Consider the following 18,053-nt stretch of genomic DNA (forward strand, 5'->3'; position numbering starts at 1 on the left):
AATAAATACGTGAGGAGGCACATGTCAGGTTGAATCCACACACACTGCTCATCTTTAAAGTTAAGCTTGAGAGAGTTTCTGAGGGAAATCTCCAGGTCTCTTATCTACAGGTCCCAGCAGGAACAATTGCATGTCCCTGTTGGACTCCAGGGATGTGATTGACTGCTTGTCCTCATTCACTGAACCTAACATTCTATTCCCCTTACATTGGATTGCCAAGCTGTTTTCTGGAAGAAGAAATATTTACCCTTTTCCAGGTGTGTGACTATGCTTCTTTGTCCTCCCTTGGCCTGTTCTCATCTGAGTGCTTCGAAGGGTGAATCATCTTCTCCCAACCTCAAAGCACCACAGACTGATCTTGGAATTGTAAAGGCAATTTATGTTTCTCACATTACAAATTGTTATCAATCTAAGTTTCTTACCATGCTGACTTCTGGGGGAAAAGTGGTGGAGATAGAACCTAGGACTTCCTACGTGACACTCTACCACCAAGCCCCTAATTTAAAAACACATGAATGTGAGTGGTAGTGTTTGTGTTTGCTGTTAATTGCTTAGAACTTTTCCCATTCCAAAGACTGCTCTTATGTCCTGGATACTGATCCTCTCCTCTTTTCTTCCCTTCCTTCTAGCTCTGCACATTTGCTCGCTGGATTCTAAAAGGAAGACCCATCTCTCCTTGTGTGTCTTCTGAGCTTTGGTTCTTCCTTTGTGAGTCAAATAAGAAGTCTGTCTGTATCTATTGTGTCCTCAAACACAAAGTGGGGGCACTTTCTCAATTAATCGTTGATTTATATGTCATTTGTTCCCAAAGACTATGAATCTGCAGCCCAATAGCAATGTTCCATATGCATGCAGTCCCAGCATGTAGACAGATCATGAGCATTTGCTAAACGACCAACTCTCTGATCTACTGTTGGAGAGTAGCTGCCAGCTTTCCTTACAAACGACAACACAGTGACTTGCACGTTTGTCTTCCATGTTTCCGACCACCATGGTGCCTGCGTTACTAATTCTTATGGGAGCTTTGGTAACACTGCAAGCTGACTTACTTTCTCCTGAAAAGTGTAAGTACCGTCTATTCAATAATGTTTGGTTTTGTTAAAGTACATTATAATATAGGTAATAGAGTTTTCTCCCAAATAAGCATTCAACTGGGAAATTTTTATAAAACCATATAAGCTCTTGAGATTTAAGAAGGTCGTGTGGGCAAAAATGTAAATTCTATGCTTCAGTGGGAAATTCAATTCTCAGAGTACAAACGGGTGCTGTGGAAGAAAGCAGCCTCTGGAGGCCACATTTAGGTCTTCAACCTCCACCGGGAACTTTACAAAAGGCTTCAAAAGAAGCAAGAACAAAAGTTTACCATTTCTCTTTTCCTCCCTCCCCCAAAACTTGTTGATCTAAGGGTTTAGTATGATAACGGAGGTTAAGAGAGGAAAACTGTCTGAAGACACCAGCCCAGCTCTGTCTAGAATTCTCTATAAAGACCACGTTTTACCAAGAAGTTGAAATACGCTCAGCACATCTAGAGCAATGGACTTTGGGGTTTAGTTAGCTAATTTAGAAGGGAAAAACCATAGTAGCCAGCGGCTGCTGGAATAAACGTGAACTGCGTAGACAGCCCTGGAAACCCTTACGTGTCAAACGCAGGTGCAGAGCCATGAAGGGCCTTGAAAGGTCAATGGAAAGGACTGGCAATTTAGTAAATGAATAAATTAAAGATTGTAATATGTGTATCACAATGCATAGTGTTACCTTGGTTAAGGTAAGAAATTTTAACAAGTTATTTAAACATATGCCCAGAGAAATATAACAAAGTGAGATGCCTACTGAAATGGTTTACTTTTTCTTTCGCTCATTGTGCTTTACAGCACCTGTACAACGATGCCTCTACAATCAGTGGGTACTGATTTTTTTAATTAAGTGAAATATTTTAATTTGAAAGCAAATCCTTGTTTAGACTCAAATAGCTTTGGTGATGGCTCATAATGAGAAATGCATGCATTTTACATTGTGAATTACGGGTTTTATAAGTAAGTAGGTACCTTTATGCAATGGAAACAGACATTTAGGAGACAACTGTTGTCATGTTTGATATAACCCCTATTCCTGGTGTCTCCTACTTATCTTCTGTACTACCGTGAAAACAATGGGGTGGAGATTAGAACTCCAGGAGTTGTCATACCCTTTCACTGGTTATGAGGCTTATTTTGAAACTACAGCTTCAATAACAATATGGCAGGCGGCTCATACTCAAGAAAAACACGTGAAAGTTACAAATAACACCTGTACGGCGAACTAGCAATACTTTTAAGGAACTTTTTTACCAAATTATTTCAGTATTATACATTTTAATAAGTCATGACAAACCATATGCTATTTAATAAAATGATTAAAATATGCTCAGCATCAGGACTGTAGCTCATGGTAATATGCCTGTCGCACACACACCAACTCTGAGTTTCATCTTCAGCACAGTACATAAAAGTGTTCTTTATGGACAACGGCACATTGTATCATTGACTTTCCTTTTGTTTTTATTCAATAGTTTTACTTCTGCCACCTGTCAATTTTACCATTAAAACCACCGGATTAGCTCAAGTTCTTTTACACTGGGACCCAAATCCTGACCAAGATCCTGTGGATCTAGAGTACCATGTGAAAATAAATGTTCCACAAGAAGACGAAGTAAGTGTCGCGTCTGATGACAATCATTACTGAGAGTGAATATTCATTTCTAAACTGCATTTTTCCTCATGAAGTGAAATTCGTGATAAAGAATAGCCAATTACTAAAGATCATCTTGTCGTGTTACCAGTAGGATCTGTAAAGTGAATTAGATTAATGGTTATTACTCAAGAGGAAACAGTAGCATAGAAGGCTTTATTTCAAGGAAAATTCTCTCCTTCAAGAAAGAATCTTCTCTACTTCCTCCCTTTTTCTCCCCGATTTTCTCCTTTCTCCTCTCTCCACCCCATGTATGTGTATGTGTGTGTGTGGGAGCAAGAGAGAGCATGTGTTTGTTACATACGTATTAGTGTGGGTGTGTGCACACGTGCAGGCAGGAATGCTCGCAGGTGAGGCCCACAGGTTGATACTTTCCTTAAACACTCCCCAAGACCTTATATTTTTTTTGAGAGAAGGCTCTCCCTGAATTGCGAGGCTAGCAGTAACTTTGCTAGGATGAGGAGCTAATGACATTTGCGGACCCACCTGTCTCTGCCTCATTCTCCTCAGTGCTGAGCTTAAAGGTACATGCTGCTATATGCCACTTTTACATTTATTGTAAAATGTATTGACTGGGCCATCTTAACAGCCAGTGTGCCAACTTTTGAAGTGGAATGTATTTGATAGCACTGTTTACATACTTCCTAAACTGTCGATAAAACCAGAGCAAAGTAGTGAGCAAAATGGTACAAGGGTGAGCAACGCCAAGGTCAAGGCCAAGTTGTGTACCATGTTATGGGTCTTGAGTTGATTTCTTAGGGTCTCAGATTTGTGATATGGATGCGATAACATGACCACCATGTATTACATTTATAGTAAGGCAAAAGAAAGGGGGATGTCATTTGTATTAACCATTTTGCAGTAAATATGAAATTTTAAAGAATTTCATGTCAAGAAGTTGCTCCAGGAGAGGAGATGAAAGATGAGAATAAAAGGCCACTTGGGAAGCAGAGGCCAGTGGATCTATGAGTGTGAGGCTTGCCTAAACTACAGAGTATGATCGAGAAGAGCCAGGACTATCCAGAGAAACCCTGTCTCGAAAAACCAAGAAGAAGGAAAATGAGGAATATGCTCACGTGTCACTGAGAAACTGTTAATGTTAAGATGTCTCTTTTCTGAGAAGATTACTTCATTCCATTTTACTTCTGAATCATTTTCAAAGTAGAGTCAAGGGCCTATTTGATTAATGTTGTTTTTCTCTTACATGCCATGCTTGGCGGGTTTTATTTTAGTATGATACTAAAAATACTGAAAGCAAATGCGTGACCCCGCTTCATGAAGGCTTTGCAGCGAGTGTAAGGACCATTCTGAAGAGCAGCCACTCTCCCCTGGCCAGCAGCTGGGTTTCTGCTGAACTCAAAGCTCCACCAGGTAAAGGACATGAGACATCAAAGTTTTGTAGCTTTTACCTCTCAAAACAGGAAAGAAAAGACACCTTTCAATAACCCAGCACCATGCCTTCCAATCCCCTTCGACAGCACCCACATTCCAACCACACCTGTCTTAGACTGTCCATCGTCACCCTAGGATATACCACTTTCCTAAATCATATGTGTCCTAACCCCACATATGTTAGTGTTTTCATGCCTTTCTCCTATTCACTTCACTGAAGAAGATTGCGCCTGTATTATTAGTCAGCTTTCTTTTTACTATAACAAATATGTAAGATAATACACCTATTTTGGTTTCTGGTTTCAGTGGGGGTTTCCACCCCTGACCTGGCAGTCTGTCAGTTTCTAGCCTATGCGATAACACAGCACATTACGCCAGAATCAGGTGGTAGATGTCTAAAGCCAGGAAGCAAACAGGAGGCATAAAAAGGACAAGGGTCCAACTCTCTTTAAAGATGTATCCCCGAACACTTCCCAGAAGGCCCCAACTCAGAAAGGGTTTCCCACTTCTCAATAGCACCAATTGCTGCAGAACAAAATCTTTAAAAAATAAACCCTGGGAGCTCACTTAGCCAAAATCTCCAGACTGTATTGGTGACAACATAGATGCTTGCATTAACTCATAATTCTTCAAAGAGTTCCCAACAGGTTTCAGTTTGAGTTAGGATGGTACCTCAAAGAATACAGAGGAATATAAATATGGCTCACTGTGTGCCATTCATTAAGCCATTATTCCATCTCTTAGGAACAATTGAACTTCCTTTAAATGATATTTCTTTCAGTATTGAGTTTGTATAGTTCTGATAGTTTCCTGAGTACCCCCAATACATGTTGACAATAAGTGTGTATAATTTATGCCACTAACCAAGAGAAAAGTCACACCGAATAGCTGTGGGTTGGAACTGAAAAGCTGCTTTGACTTGACATGGACTGTGTGGATGCTTACTATTTGGAATATACATACATGAATACATGCATACATGTACACACAGAGTAAAGGGGGGAAGGCCTGAACCCATGGACTGCATATTCATAGATTCAACTATCAAAAGTATCCTAACACAAAAGCATTAAAGCATCTATACTGCTCATGAACAGACTCTTTATGCCACTGTCTTCTAAACAACACAGTGTAACAATGATTTTTAGAGCACTTATGTTCAATATTCTAAGTTATGCAGAAAGGATTTATGTTGGACCAGAGGTTGTGTAAGTTACATGCAAGATGACATCATATAAGGGAGCTGCACGTTGAAGACTTTAGCATGGGGTAAAGTTCTGGAACTCATACCATAGATACAAAGACATGATTGTATAGACACATGTGTATATGTCATATATAATGTGCACATGTGTGTTATAAGACAAACCATCCAGTCAGTTTCCTGTCTCCAACATTTATATGCCAATATTTCCCAAACATAATTTTGGAATATGTGGTACAAACAAACATTTGAAATCTCAGATTTTAAGTCACGGCATGTTAAGGAGACTTTTGCAAGCTGTTGGACACTGGCTTTCTAATGTAAGGATAAGAGTTCGGGGCATTGCCAAAATGCATCTTCTGAGCAGTAATCCATGTAATTCACGAGACATGGATACTAAGGAATGGCTCATATGATTGAGGAAGAAAGGGGACGCTGGAGAACTTCCTTGATAAAACCTCTCATTTACAGCCAGAAAAACTGGAATCTAGACATCATATGAGGCAATGCCTGATAGTCTGGTATTGATAAACATAGCACTAGAATGCTGAAGTTGTTGGACACATGACACTAGCCTTGAACTTTCAGACATTCATCTCACTGACACATATCCATATCTGCATCTAAAGTAGCGCAGAAGTTCTTCATGTCAAGGCTTTATAACTCTAGTTTCATTTCTTCAGTAGATTTGCCCTTTGCAAATGAGTTTCTATAAATGGATGCTTGTGGTCACTCATAATCAATAGTATCTTAAGTAAAAGCACAAAATTCAGAAGCTATCAAAGCAATGTTTTGTCCTTTGTATTTGTGGTCCTCTAGGATCTTCTGGCACCTCGGTTATGAATTTAACTTGTACCACAAACACTGTCAAAAGTAGCCACACCCACTTCAGGCCATACCAAGTGTCTCTTCGTTGCACCTGGCTTGTTGGCAAGGATGCCCCTGAGGACACACAGTATTTCCTATACTATAGGTCAGTATCTATTTTTACTTATGCAAATTATCCATTTCCTCTTCCCTTATAAAAACTCATGGGTATTCCAATTTAGGTTTAGTGTTTGGACTGAAGAATGCCAAGAATACAGCAGAGATGCACTGAACAGAAATATTGCATGCTGGTTCCCCAGGACATTTATCAACAGCAAAGGGTTTGAACAACTTGCTGTGCACGTTAATGGTTCAAGCAAGCATGCTGCAATCAAGCCCTTTGATCAGCTGTTCACTCTACATGCCATTGGTAAGAAAAACTTATCCCAAGGTGGGAATAACAGAATAGCACAAACTTGGCACAGGAAAGAGTGTTTCTACCTTTCAAATGTTAACTACCTAACCAACATAGGAAAAACACTGGGGAAGGGTTCCTAAGTCTACATAAATATCTGGCAATGTAAGAGACTACTCTGGGCATAGCAAGAGGTTGAATTGTATTCTTGGCCCCTATCCATGAATTATCCAACTTGTATCTTCTACTGGTTCTCCTCCCCTGAGGTGGGACCAAATCATGACTCAAACATATTTTTTTGAGGGTAGAGTCCTCCCTGGTAGAGAATGGTTGCACTAGGAAAAGCAAAGCCACTCCTTAAGTCACAGCAGTGCTCATCTGCTCTGTTTTCATGAAATGTACATCCATGGGTCTTGTAATAGATTGTACCCAGAGTCATTCTGAGCCTTTCCCCCACAGTATGGTCCCTCAGCAGTCCAAAGGTATCCAGGTTTCCCATCATGTGGCTCTTCTTTCAAAGCTAACTTTCTCCGATCCTCATTTATCCTTCCCAGTGCTTTGAACTGACCTCTATGCTTTTAAACAAAATGTCGACAGGTCTCTCTCCTCTCCTCTCCTCTCCTCTCCTCTCCCTCCTCTCCTCTCCTCTCCTCTCCTCTCCTCTCCTCCTCCTCCCCTCCCCTCCCCTCTCCCTCTCCTCCCCCCCTCCTTTCCCCTCCCCTCCTTTCCCCCCCTCCTTTCCCCTCCTCTCCTCTCCTCCCTCCCCCTTTCCCCCTCCTCCTCCCTCTCCTCCCCTCCCCTCCCTCCCTTTCCCCTCCTCTCCTTTCCCCTCCCCTCTCCTCTCTCCTCTCCTCTCCTCCTCTCCTTTTCTTCCACTCCCCTCCTTTCTTCCATCTTCCTCTTCTCTTCCCCAGCCCCTCCTTCACCTCTCATATGTGTGTGTGTGTAGTGTATATGTATTGGTGCAGGCGTACTTCTCCATTAACATCAGGATAGCTTCTTCAATTGCTCTTTCGCTTTATTTTGTGGGGAGTAGAAAGTTTCAATAGATCTGGAACTTGCCATTTTGGCTACACTGGCTGGCTACCTAGTGAGGCTCTTGGACCCAACTATTTCTGTACAATTCTCTAAGTAAAACTGCCTTGTCCGTTCACTCCTCTCCCTCTTTACTGCTTTCTTAAGGAACTTCCATTTCCTCTGTCTTCTTGTGAGAGCTTGGCACACCCTATTCTGTAAGATCTTTCTCTGATTTGTCACTTTGCCTGCCAGTCAATTAGACATCACTTCCAAACATCGGTGCTTCCTTCTACCAATTAACTTTACCACTATTGTTTGGGATTAAAGATGTGTACTAAAGACAGGTCTGTATTCCAGTCACAGGGATGAATTCGATATGCTAAGGGCTGGTCCATGCCACAACTAGAAACTTTTTTTTTCAAGTAAATAACACAGTCTTGAGGTTCACAATGTGGTCAAATATCCTGCCACACCCAACTGCTGCCACCAGCTTTGGAGTTACAACTGTTTTCACTTGGATGTTGGGAATCTAAACTTGGGTCCTGGTGCTAATGTGAAAGCACTTCACTCCTGTAAAGACTTAGTCGATCAATGTGTTCTTTATACTCAGAAGCGTCTTATTCTATCTGACCAAACCAAATCCAAACAAAACAAAACAACAATAACAAAGAACAAACACTGAAGCCAAAAGGAGAAGTGCTTACCTAGAGTTGTCCCCTGCTGGAAAATGGAGGTGGGGCACATGGTCCATGTTCTCACCATCAGCACAAGATTAACCTGGAACGTTTAAGAGCTGCTGGGTATACCTTACAATGAGCCGACAGGGGAAATGAGTCAATCAATCACTTTCATTGTAGTGATTTCTGTTCTTCATATGTGTAAGTCTATTTGGTACAGCCATACCAAGAACCTCATGAGAAGCTACTTGCTTCCTGTGGCTTTGAGATTGGTTGATTTAGACCTAATGGTAAACCTCGAGAAGACCATATCTTAGAAATGGTGGGTTGGGACTACCAGCCCTGATCGCTGATTGTAAAGACTTGCCACTGACCTCTCTTCCTCTTACCTAGATCAAGTGAATCCTCCAATGAATGTCACAGTGGAAATTGAAAACAATTCTCTCTATATACAATGGGAAAAACCACTTTCTGCCTTTCCAGTCCATTGCTTTAAGTATAAACTGAAAATTTACAACACAAAAAATGGTTACTCTCAGGTAATTCTTCATATCATTCTAGTATTCCATGAGAGACATTCATTATTTGAAGAATATTTAAAACAGTGACTCTCACTCTTACCTTTCTAATGCTGTGATATTTAATATAGTTCTTCATGTTGTGGTAACTCCGAACCATAAAATTATTTTTGTTATTATTTCCTTAACTGTAGTATTGCTACTGTCATGGACTGTAATGTAAATATTTTGGGGCATAGAGGTTTGCCAAAGGGATCACAACTCACAGGTTGAGAACTGTTGATTTAAAAGTTTCAGTATTGACTGCTCTGGGTGGTTTTTATGTACCAGCAAAGTCAATGTTAACTTACATCTGCCCCAGGTATTACAGAAATAAATAAAATCTTACAGGACTTTCATATTGAAAAAAAAAACATACTTCGGGTTCAAAATAATACAAAGGATAAAATGAAACTCATTTGTAAAAGCTTTGATAAAAACACAAATGGTACAACTACTGGGCAAGTAGGAAGGCAAGTTTTCCAAAGGTTAGGATTATCCTAGGAGCCTGTAATTCTATCTTTAGGTAGATATGCAAAAGACTTCAAAACAGGGTCTCAAAAGGGTGCTTGAACCGTGATTACAATAGCATGACTCACTATAGCCAAGAACTGAAGCAGCCCCAATAGCCACTAACAGATGAATAGAGTCAGGCTTGGTGGCACACACCTATGTGTGATTCCAGCACCCAGGAGGAAGGCTGATAGGAGGAATGTTATAAATTCAAAGCTAGTCTAGGCTGCATAGCAAGATTCTTACCTGAAAACAAACAATCTGAATCCCCAAATCTCTCTCTCTCTCTCTCTCTCTCTCTCTCTCTCTCTCTCTCTCTCTCTCTCTCTCTCTCTCACACACACACACCAAGAGACGTTATTCAGTCTTTGAAAGGAAATTCTGATATGAATATCATATTCATATCATATTCTATGATATGAATGAACCTAAGCAAGCAAAGGGAAATAAACAAATCGCAAAGAACAAATATGAATAGGATATGATTCTTCCTTTCATGAGATGCCAAGGGTAGTAAAACCATATATAAACAGAAGGTAGCAAGTATCCCCACTGCCAGGAAATGGGGGATGGAAAATGAGGGACCATTGTCTAATGGACACAGACAGATTGTGAGGCTTTCATTATTGAGTGATGTGAACTGACTAGAGGGTCTCATGCATGCAGAGAATGACACATACCCCCCAACCAGGAGCCTCCCATTCTTGCAAGATGAAAAGCATGTTGCGGTCTGCTTGCACAACAGCATGGCTGTTTAACAGTTTTGCCCTGCACATTTGAAAACAGTACGTTTCTTATACCCATGGAGTTTTATTATCTTATTTTATACATTGCCCATAACAACTGTTGCATAATTATATTTACCATTGTATTAGCAATTTAAGCTCCACCCCACCCTACCCCACCCCACCCCCCAAAGATAAATAACTTCTCATAGCCACAAAGCTGAGGAGTCAGGATTCTACCTCCTGTCTCACAGATAAAAGAAATCAAGAGTCTGGGAGGCTGCTCAGCAGGTAAAGGCGCGTGCTGCTTGGAACACTTTCCTGAGTTGATTCCTGGAGCCCCCAAGGTGGAAGGAGAGAATGGACTGCCTCAACTTCTCTCGCCTCCACAGGCGTGCTGTGTCCTACACCCACAAGCATAAATAAATACTCCTAAAAAATAATTAAAAGAGACAAACTAAACACAAGTAAACCAATATCTACAAATTGGCTGCTAGGGTTAGCACGTAAGGAGAGATAAGGCTTTGTTTTTGCAGTCTGGATTAAACCAAATCCTATGTCTTATTAATTTTAAACCATGTGGCAAATCAGGACTGGCTTTCTTTTGTAAAATTCTAATCTACCCTAAGTTAGCACTTTCATAAAATAAGTTAAAAAGGTTCAACTAAAAGTTTATATATATATAAATCTATATAATATAAATCTATATAATATAATCTATATATAATATGTTATATTATATATATATATCCAAAGATATGAGAATACAAGCTAATTTGTATGCAAGCACACGATTCCCATGCTTGTCTGCCACAGCAGTGTCCAACGGCTCTGCAGTTTGTAAACTGAGCTCTCACTGACTGCATTGATCTTATCAGAGACCGGTAATCAGCACTTCCTGACCCATACCAGTCCACAACCACAGTACGCCGCCTGGTAGGGGTGTGAGGAAAGGAATAACCCAGAGGCACGCGAGGCATGCTTTCTTCAGCCAAGTGGTAGGGACTGAACCGGCCTGAACACAAGGCGAACAATAGACTTATAACCATGTACCTTACATAGGGATTTCAGAGTGGCTCTATGGGGTTTATATTAAAAGACAAACAGTACCTACATTAAAACTCCAGTCATGGACAAAGGGCAGCACCCACGGATTTTTCATGATAGAGAAGTGTAGTATTTACAGGACAGAAGGGTAATTTTGGTAGCAATGTGAAAGTTGAACGTAGGGAAGAGGGGGACCATGTGTACACAGGGATATGAGCTACAAGGACAGTCCAAGCAATAGACCAGGAAAGCCGTCACAGGCTGCGGCCATTGGGCAGAGCTGGATAGGTATAAACTACATGCCTCTTAGGCTTATGACTTACCAATGTGGTAGGGCAAGGTAACAGAGATTATGTATGTTGTTGAAACTGACTTCAGTTTTTCCATGTGAAACATTAATTTGTCCACACAGCATCAACTGACCATTTTATTTATTTATTTATTTTTGTTTTATTTATTTTAGTTACAAGTTCACTTTCTCCCATGGGGTAACTGCCAAGACACCACACTGGAACTCTGTTGAATACACTCATGACTATGCCCTATTGATTTTAGATTACTTGCTAAATAATGAGTCAGACTACCCACACGTGACCTCTCAAGCTGGTATTTCACATAAATCACATGACTAGGCATTAATATAATGTTATTTTTCCCATTTAGATGGAAAACCTGGTCACCAATAAGTTCATCTCAAAAATTGATGATGTGTCTACATATTCCATTCAAGTGAGAGCAGCTGTGAGCTCACCTTGCAGGATGTCAGGAAGCTGGGGCGAGTGGAGTCAACCGATTTATGTGGGTGAGTCCCTGCTGTGTATTTAAAAGCAGTGGCAACAGATAATCTCAGAAAATGTACATGTTCACTCGGGTCTTGAAATGGCTTGACTCTGCCTAATCTTCCATCCACCTACTGTGTCTGCACGAATGTCCTAGGAACCTGGTTGTCCTGCTTTTCACCCTAGCACAAACCCTTGCGGGGCCTATTTTATTTTGTGCAATTCTTGCTTTTATTTAGATGTTTCTGGTTGTGCGTCTATCCGTACTGTGTGTCTCTGTGCGCATGCATGAATGAATGCACTATGCATATGTGTATATGTGTGTGCAGGTTTAAGTACTCTGTGTGCTCATGGAGGACAAAAGGAAACATGGTTATCCTGTTCTATCATTCTCTGCTTTGTTCCCTTGAAGACATGGTCTCTTGTTAAACCTTGAGCTAAGCAGGTATCTAGTAAACCCCAGAAGTCCTCCAGCTTCTGCCCACAACACGTTGTACTGATAGGTCCTCAGGCAGCCACACCCAGGGTTTCACATGGGTGTGAGGAATTTGAACTGAGCCTCTTTTGCTTGTACAAGACACACTCGAGCATGCTAAGGCATCTTCCCAACCCCTAATTATTTAGAGTAGATTTTTCTATTTTCAGAGACTTGCAGATTCATAAGCTGTGGTAAGAAATGGAGGTCCAGTCTTCTTTTTAATCTAGTTTTTCTCCCTATGGTAACATCTTGCAAAATCTCTGGTATAATTTCAAAACTACAAAATTGGCACTGACAACCCCTCCCTCCATCCTTCTTGGAGCTTGTGGGTGTAATGTGTCATTATTTGTGTATCTTGGGTCTTATGCATTCTTAGCATGCGTGTCACAGCTCAATCAAGATGCCACGAAGTCCATCGTACAATGGTTCCCTTTTTCTTTTGAAAACACACCCATCCTCTTTTGCTCCTCATCTCTAGCCCTTCGAAAGAACTAATTCAGTCCCCATCACTGCAATGTTTCCATACTCGGGTGTGAGTTTATACATTTGTTTCCCTTTGAAAAGAATTTGAAATTGAATAATTTTAAGGTCCAAGAAACTGGGACCCATCCCTGAAACTTTAGCTTATCAGACACTATATAGGTCTAAGAATTGAGGCCTCTCTTGATCATCTGTGTTGGTTTTCCACCTATTGTTATTTATGATCAAATTGACTGAGTGCCATTCATGACAAATAACAGGGAAAGGGTAGCAACTGTGGATGAGGGGGTGTATTTCTTGGATAAAGAAAGTTACCGGTACAAGTAGACATTTGCAGAACAGGATCCTAGATGATTTTCATGTATTCTCTTAGCTAAGTCTATCAAGAAACTCGTTCTTCAGGTAAAGATGTATTTTTGGAAATCTTAGATCATTTGTTTACCTTTGCAAGCATCAGGGATGGAGTGAACTCCAGGTTAACTCATCCTAGGGCCCAGTCTCTTAGCACTCTGTCATGGTGTGATACGTCCCTACATGATGAAAAGTACTTAGGAAATTAGATTGGCATAGAGAACTTTGTGGTTAAGGCTGGTTCTATCCCTTCTCACAAAACCTATGGGATATCCTAGAGCAATTTAGGTAGGATACTTAAGGAAACAATTCTTTCAGGCACATGCTAAAATTATCTACTAAAGTAGTAAGTCATTCACTTGGGCTAAAGGGTGTGGATCCATGGGAAATTCTGGGGTCTGATCTATGCTCTGTGTGGTCTGAGTCAGAGCTGGTGGTTATCAAGTACATTTCCAGGGAGACAAGAATAGTGGAAGGGATCAAGACATGGAGCACAGATCTAGGTCTGCATGTAGGCTGGTCATGCTGCCCTGAACTCCTACAGGAGAATGTTGGCCCGATTGAACCAATACCCAACCCAAACTGCCTTGTGCTGTGCCATGGCTCTGACAACAGTGGGGGATGGGGACATGGGCTCCGAGCAGCACCATGAGTTTCCTGGGGAGAGGAACTGAAAGGAAGAGGTAGGGAACTGAAAGTTATACGGACTCACCTACTTCATAATTTTGCTGAGGTGAGTCTTCCTCTTCCTCCCTCTCTCCTCAGGTTGACACCCAACTAAAGGAACCTGACCCAGCACATAGAGGGCTTCTCTCAAAAATCCTTCTTTGCACAAATAAAACTCACTTAGTGTCCCAAGATTGAAACAAGACTCATCAGTATCAGGCATTTTTAACCAGATAATTACTGTTGTCCAATCATGTGCGAGAAGCTTTGGTTATTGGCACTCTACAGAGAGTTTACAAAATGGTTTATGTTGTTTCTCAAGAGCACAGATGTCATTGGTCTGAAACTACTGATGTTTCTCATTGTTGTCCCAACATTGCAACATAAACAAACATAGAAAAATATTAATATAGACCAAAAGACCTCAGATAAATATGGTAGAGACCAAGATCAGAGTCTTGGGTAAGAAGTTAACTGTGTTTTTTGACTGTTTGAGTTTTGAAGTTCTAATCAGTGTTGACTATTGACACTATAGGGTGAGGAAGCAGAAGTAGACAAAAGTCAGATCTGGATTTTAGCCATGGCTCTGCCAATTGTGGTTCAATGAACCAAGTTAGAGAACACAGTACAATTTGGAGAAGAATTCTGAGAATATACTCAGGTTGTAAGTGGCGGTGATGGTCTCTGCCACCACATGTCTGGGACTGAGTGAAGTACCATGCCAGTCTGGGTTCTACTACTCTGACCTCGTACCTGACAGCTAACCTTTCTGGGCATCAGTTTCCTTACCCGTAAAGGTGACTGTTCCCCAGTTGCTTCTCTGGCTGTCACTCTTGTCGCTCCACTCTCCAACATTCACCACCAAAGGACTGTAAGACTGTGTGAGACATCTCAAGAGTTTATCTTATATTTGTCTTTAACTTCACTTTCCACTCTCCTGCTCTATTACCATTTCCTAAATAACAGCGTCCTAGCTTGGACCTGGCTTCTTATATCCACTCCCGCCCCAGGTGCACCTCATTGCTATTTGCTACTGCAAATCCTATTTCATTCATTGCCACCTAGTTCACGTAGAAGACCTGATTAATATTAGTGCTTACCTTATAAATCCATCCTTTCTGGAATTTACTCCTGTACTCAGTTTGGGATCATTAGTGAATTTAATCAATGCAGACTCTCCGTTTTCATCAAGATGATTAATAAACATAATAGGAAGTCCAAGCCCCTCAGGGATATTTTGCATGGCTCTTCCTTATCCCTGGAGAATGTACTACCAATTACGCCCAGCTTGCAGTCTATCAGGCAGTTTTGTTGTTAAGTTCATTTCCTTCAAACTCCCTTCCTTCTTTTCTACATTGCCTTACAAATGGCCCCTGGGAACTCTCCTGGATTTTCACTATCGGGTCCAACAGGAATATCACCCATTCCTTTGACATAATGTTCACCCCCATTATTTTAATTAAGGAAAGAAAATGAAAGCCTGGAGATATTAAATGATTCAGTCATTGTCAAATAGGCAAGAAGTAGCTATTAATGGGTAATTTCCCCAAATAAGTGACATATGAACCAATTAGCAAATTAGAATAGTTTAAATTAACTAATTAACCCATTATAGCCCAAGGTTGTTTCATAAAGAATGAGACACAGAAGAATGTGGATTGATGGTGTAGGGAGCTTAGGTAGGGGAGGTGACTTTTTCTGCTCTAGTGGCAAGGTCCTTTATCAGTCCAATAGGCATGGGGGATAGATACAGGGAACAGCAAAGAACCTCTCTCTATCTGCTTGAGATTTTCCTTGAATCTACCCTGTTGCTCTGAGATTTTCAGAGCATGTATTTCCTCCTCCCCCCTCCTCCTCCTCCTCCCCTCCTCCATCTATGATAGTGACCGTTTTGTTTTTATCAGTGCTCGTTATCAACTGTTCTCGATCAGCTAACTTCTGCTTTAAGAGCTGAACTTCCCTATTTCAAATGTTTTTCTCCTTCCAGTCTTGAAGTTCCAGCTTCTCCTATTCTGTTGTCATCTCCGCCATCTCCTGTTTCCTGAAAACTTCCATGTTCTGGACCCCGGTCCCTGAAGCTTTGCTGTTTCTCATGCCTTCTTTTCTCCTCTACTCTGGGACATTCCGTCAATAAGTGTAAAATAAATAATTCTAGAAATAAATGTTTCTAGGCTGCATCTTGCCCCCCCTCCTGAGAAATAAGAATGTTGACTGCATGTATTTGTAGCTGTACCCCTTGTTAGGATCGGACCTGTTTCCTGTTAAGAGGTTAGACTGGACTCAACAGTGGTTCTCAACCTACGGGTCATGACCCCCTCCCAGGTCGCAAATTAGCTATTTAGCATATCAGATATTTACATTACATTTCCTAGTAGTAGCAAAATTACAATTATGAAGTGTAGTGAAAAATTTATGGTTGAGGGTTACCCACATTATGAGAAACTATATTAAAATGTCATAGCATTACAAAGGTTGAGAACCATAGCTTTATGTGAACAGGGAGTTTGCTCCACTCTCAGTGAAGACTGACTCTGCCACTCAGGACCTGGTATTATTAGAAATAAGTGAAAATGTGTTCTTCTAAAAAGCTTTCTTTAGGCTTAAGGTAAGTGGCACTTAACCTGGGAGCAGAACAAGACTCAGTCACCCCGGCTTTCACATCGCTCAGTCAGCAGTGTGGTCACCATTTACAGCGTGACTGCTGCTATCTACTGGGACAAGTCCTTCGGCAAAAAAGACATGCTGCTCACAGGAGATTTTGGCCTTCACTTTCCTGCTATGATATGAGCAAGGGTGTGTGTGTGTGTGTGTGTGTGTGTGTGTGTGTGTGTGATGTGTGCAGGGGAATATGTGTCCTGGGGTGGGTGTCAGAGCTAATCAAAAATCAATATGGCATGTTGAGGTGAGGTATTATCATGCTAAATTTGCTAAATTATACACCCAAAGTTCTGGGACTGAAATCTCATGTTTACCAGCTTTTGTTGTGCAAACATTGTTCCTTAATTTAAATCTATTGGTTTAATAAAAATGGCTACAACCAAATACTGGAGAGACTAGAGATAGGCAAGTTTTTGAGTTATGTGGTTACATAGAAACATAGGGTGGGGTGGGGTGCAAAATGAGGGAGAGATGAGAAGATGCCATGGGAAAAGGGATTGTGAACGACGGCCATGAGGGCTGGCCAGTTGGAATAAGGGTGGCCCAGGAAAAAAAAAACAAAAACAAAAAAAAAAAAAAACCAAAAAAAAAAAAAAACAAAAAACAAAACAAAACAAAAAAAGAAAACAAAAACAAAAAAACCATGGCAAGTCATATCATGTGACTATTGAAAGGGTAGTATATACTAATAGCTTAGAGGGTACATATCTGCTCTCTTTTATCTAGGAACTGAATGATCAAAGGCAAGGTAGAAATATCCCAACTGAGATCAAATAATGACTGCAACAGTGGCACATAGGCATTCGTGCTGTGCGGAAGGAGGGCTTTTATTCTTTGACTTCCTTGACTTGGTGTTCACGACAGAAACGCAAAGCAATTTACCTCTACCCGAAGCTTGTAGATGCACGAGCTGGGAGGAGATGGGGTTATCTTGAACATCACTGAATGAACTTCTTTCGTGGTCCACGGCCTATCAAAGGCTCCAGCTTTGGCCGCTTCTTTCCTCTGCGCCTCTAGATTTCTGGCAGCCCTCTCTTCATCTGTCTGTCTGTTTGTCCCTCTCTTCATCTGTCTGTCTGTTTGCCCCTCTCTTCATCTGTCTGTCTGTTCGCCCCTCTCTGTCTCTCTTCTCTGCTCCCCGCCCCCCTTTCTTCTTAAACTCTTAAACCTAAACCGTTGTGAGACAAGGTACAAACCAGAATAAGGAAGAGGAAAGAGAAACAGGTAGGAGGAAAGGGGCAGTTTCACTTTCTCTGGGCTTCGAAAAGAATTCTGTCCATTTACAGTGTTAAGAGGTGAGAGAAGGGAGGCCCTGGGTCAAGACAGGGGAAAAATGCTTGGAAAGAAAACCAGGTGACCCCTCAGCAACAAGGAAAGCCCCACTTAGGCAACTGTCACAGCTGCCACTTTTCTTTGCAAGCGGGGGATTTCAGATGGGCAGACATAGTAGTTGAATCAAACTGCTTCTTTGACTCAGGCTTCTGTGGTTTCAAGGTTGGCTGGATCTTGACCTACGACAAGCCTCAGGCCAGCTCACCTTGGCTCTGTGGGTTGTTCTGC

The 18,053-nt window shown here is 41.3% G+C and overlaps 1 protein-coding gene across 2 annotated transcripts in view; it reads left to right on the plus strand.

Annotated features, from left to right (window-relative positions):
- The first annotated feature begins 991 nt into the window (after positions 1-991).
- Il5ra (interleukin 5 receptor subunit alpha) overlaps positions 992-18,053 on the plus strand; it is a 31,026-nt gene continuing 13,964 nt past the window's right edge. For both annotated transcript variants that reach the window (XM_032905044.1, XM_032905045.1), the window contains exons 1-7: positions 992-1,064; positions 2,549-2,688; positions 3,960-4,098; positions 6,143-6,296; positions 6,373-6,560; positions 8,633-8,778; positions 11,745-11,883. In XM_032905044.1, the coding sequence (XP_032760935.1) occupies positions 992-1,064; positions 2,549-2,688; positions 3,960-4,098; positions 6,143-6,296; positions 6,373-6,560; positions 8,633-8,778; positions 11,745-11,883 (979 nt within the window). The remainder of the gene's footprint in view (positions 1,065-2,548; positions 2,689-3,959; positions 4,099-6,142; positions 6,297-6,372; positions 6,561-8,632; positions 8,779-11,744; positions 11,884-18,053) is intronic.

This window comes from Rattus rattus, chromosome 6 (assembly GCF_011064425.1).
Source record: "Rattus rattus isolate New Zealand chromosome 6, Rrattus_CSIRO_v1, whole genome shotgun sequence".
In the NCBI taxonomy this organism is placed as follows: domain Eukaryota; kingdom Metazoa; phylum Chordata; class Mammalia; order Rodentia; family Muridae; genus Rattus; species Rattus rattus.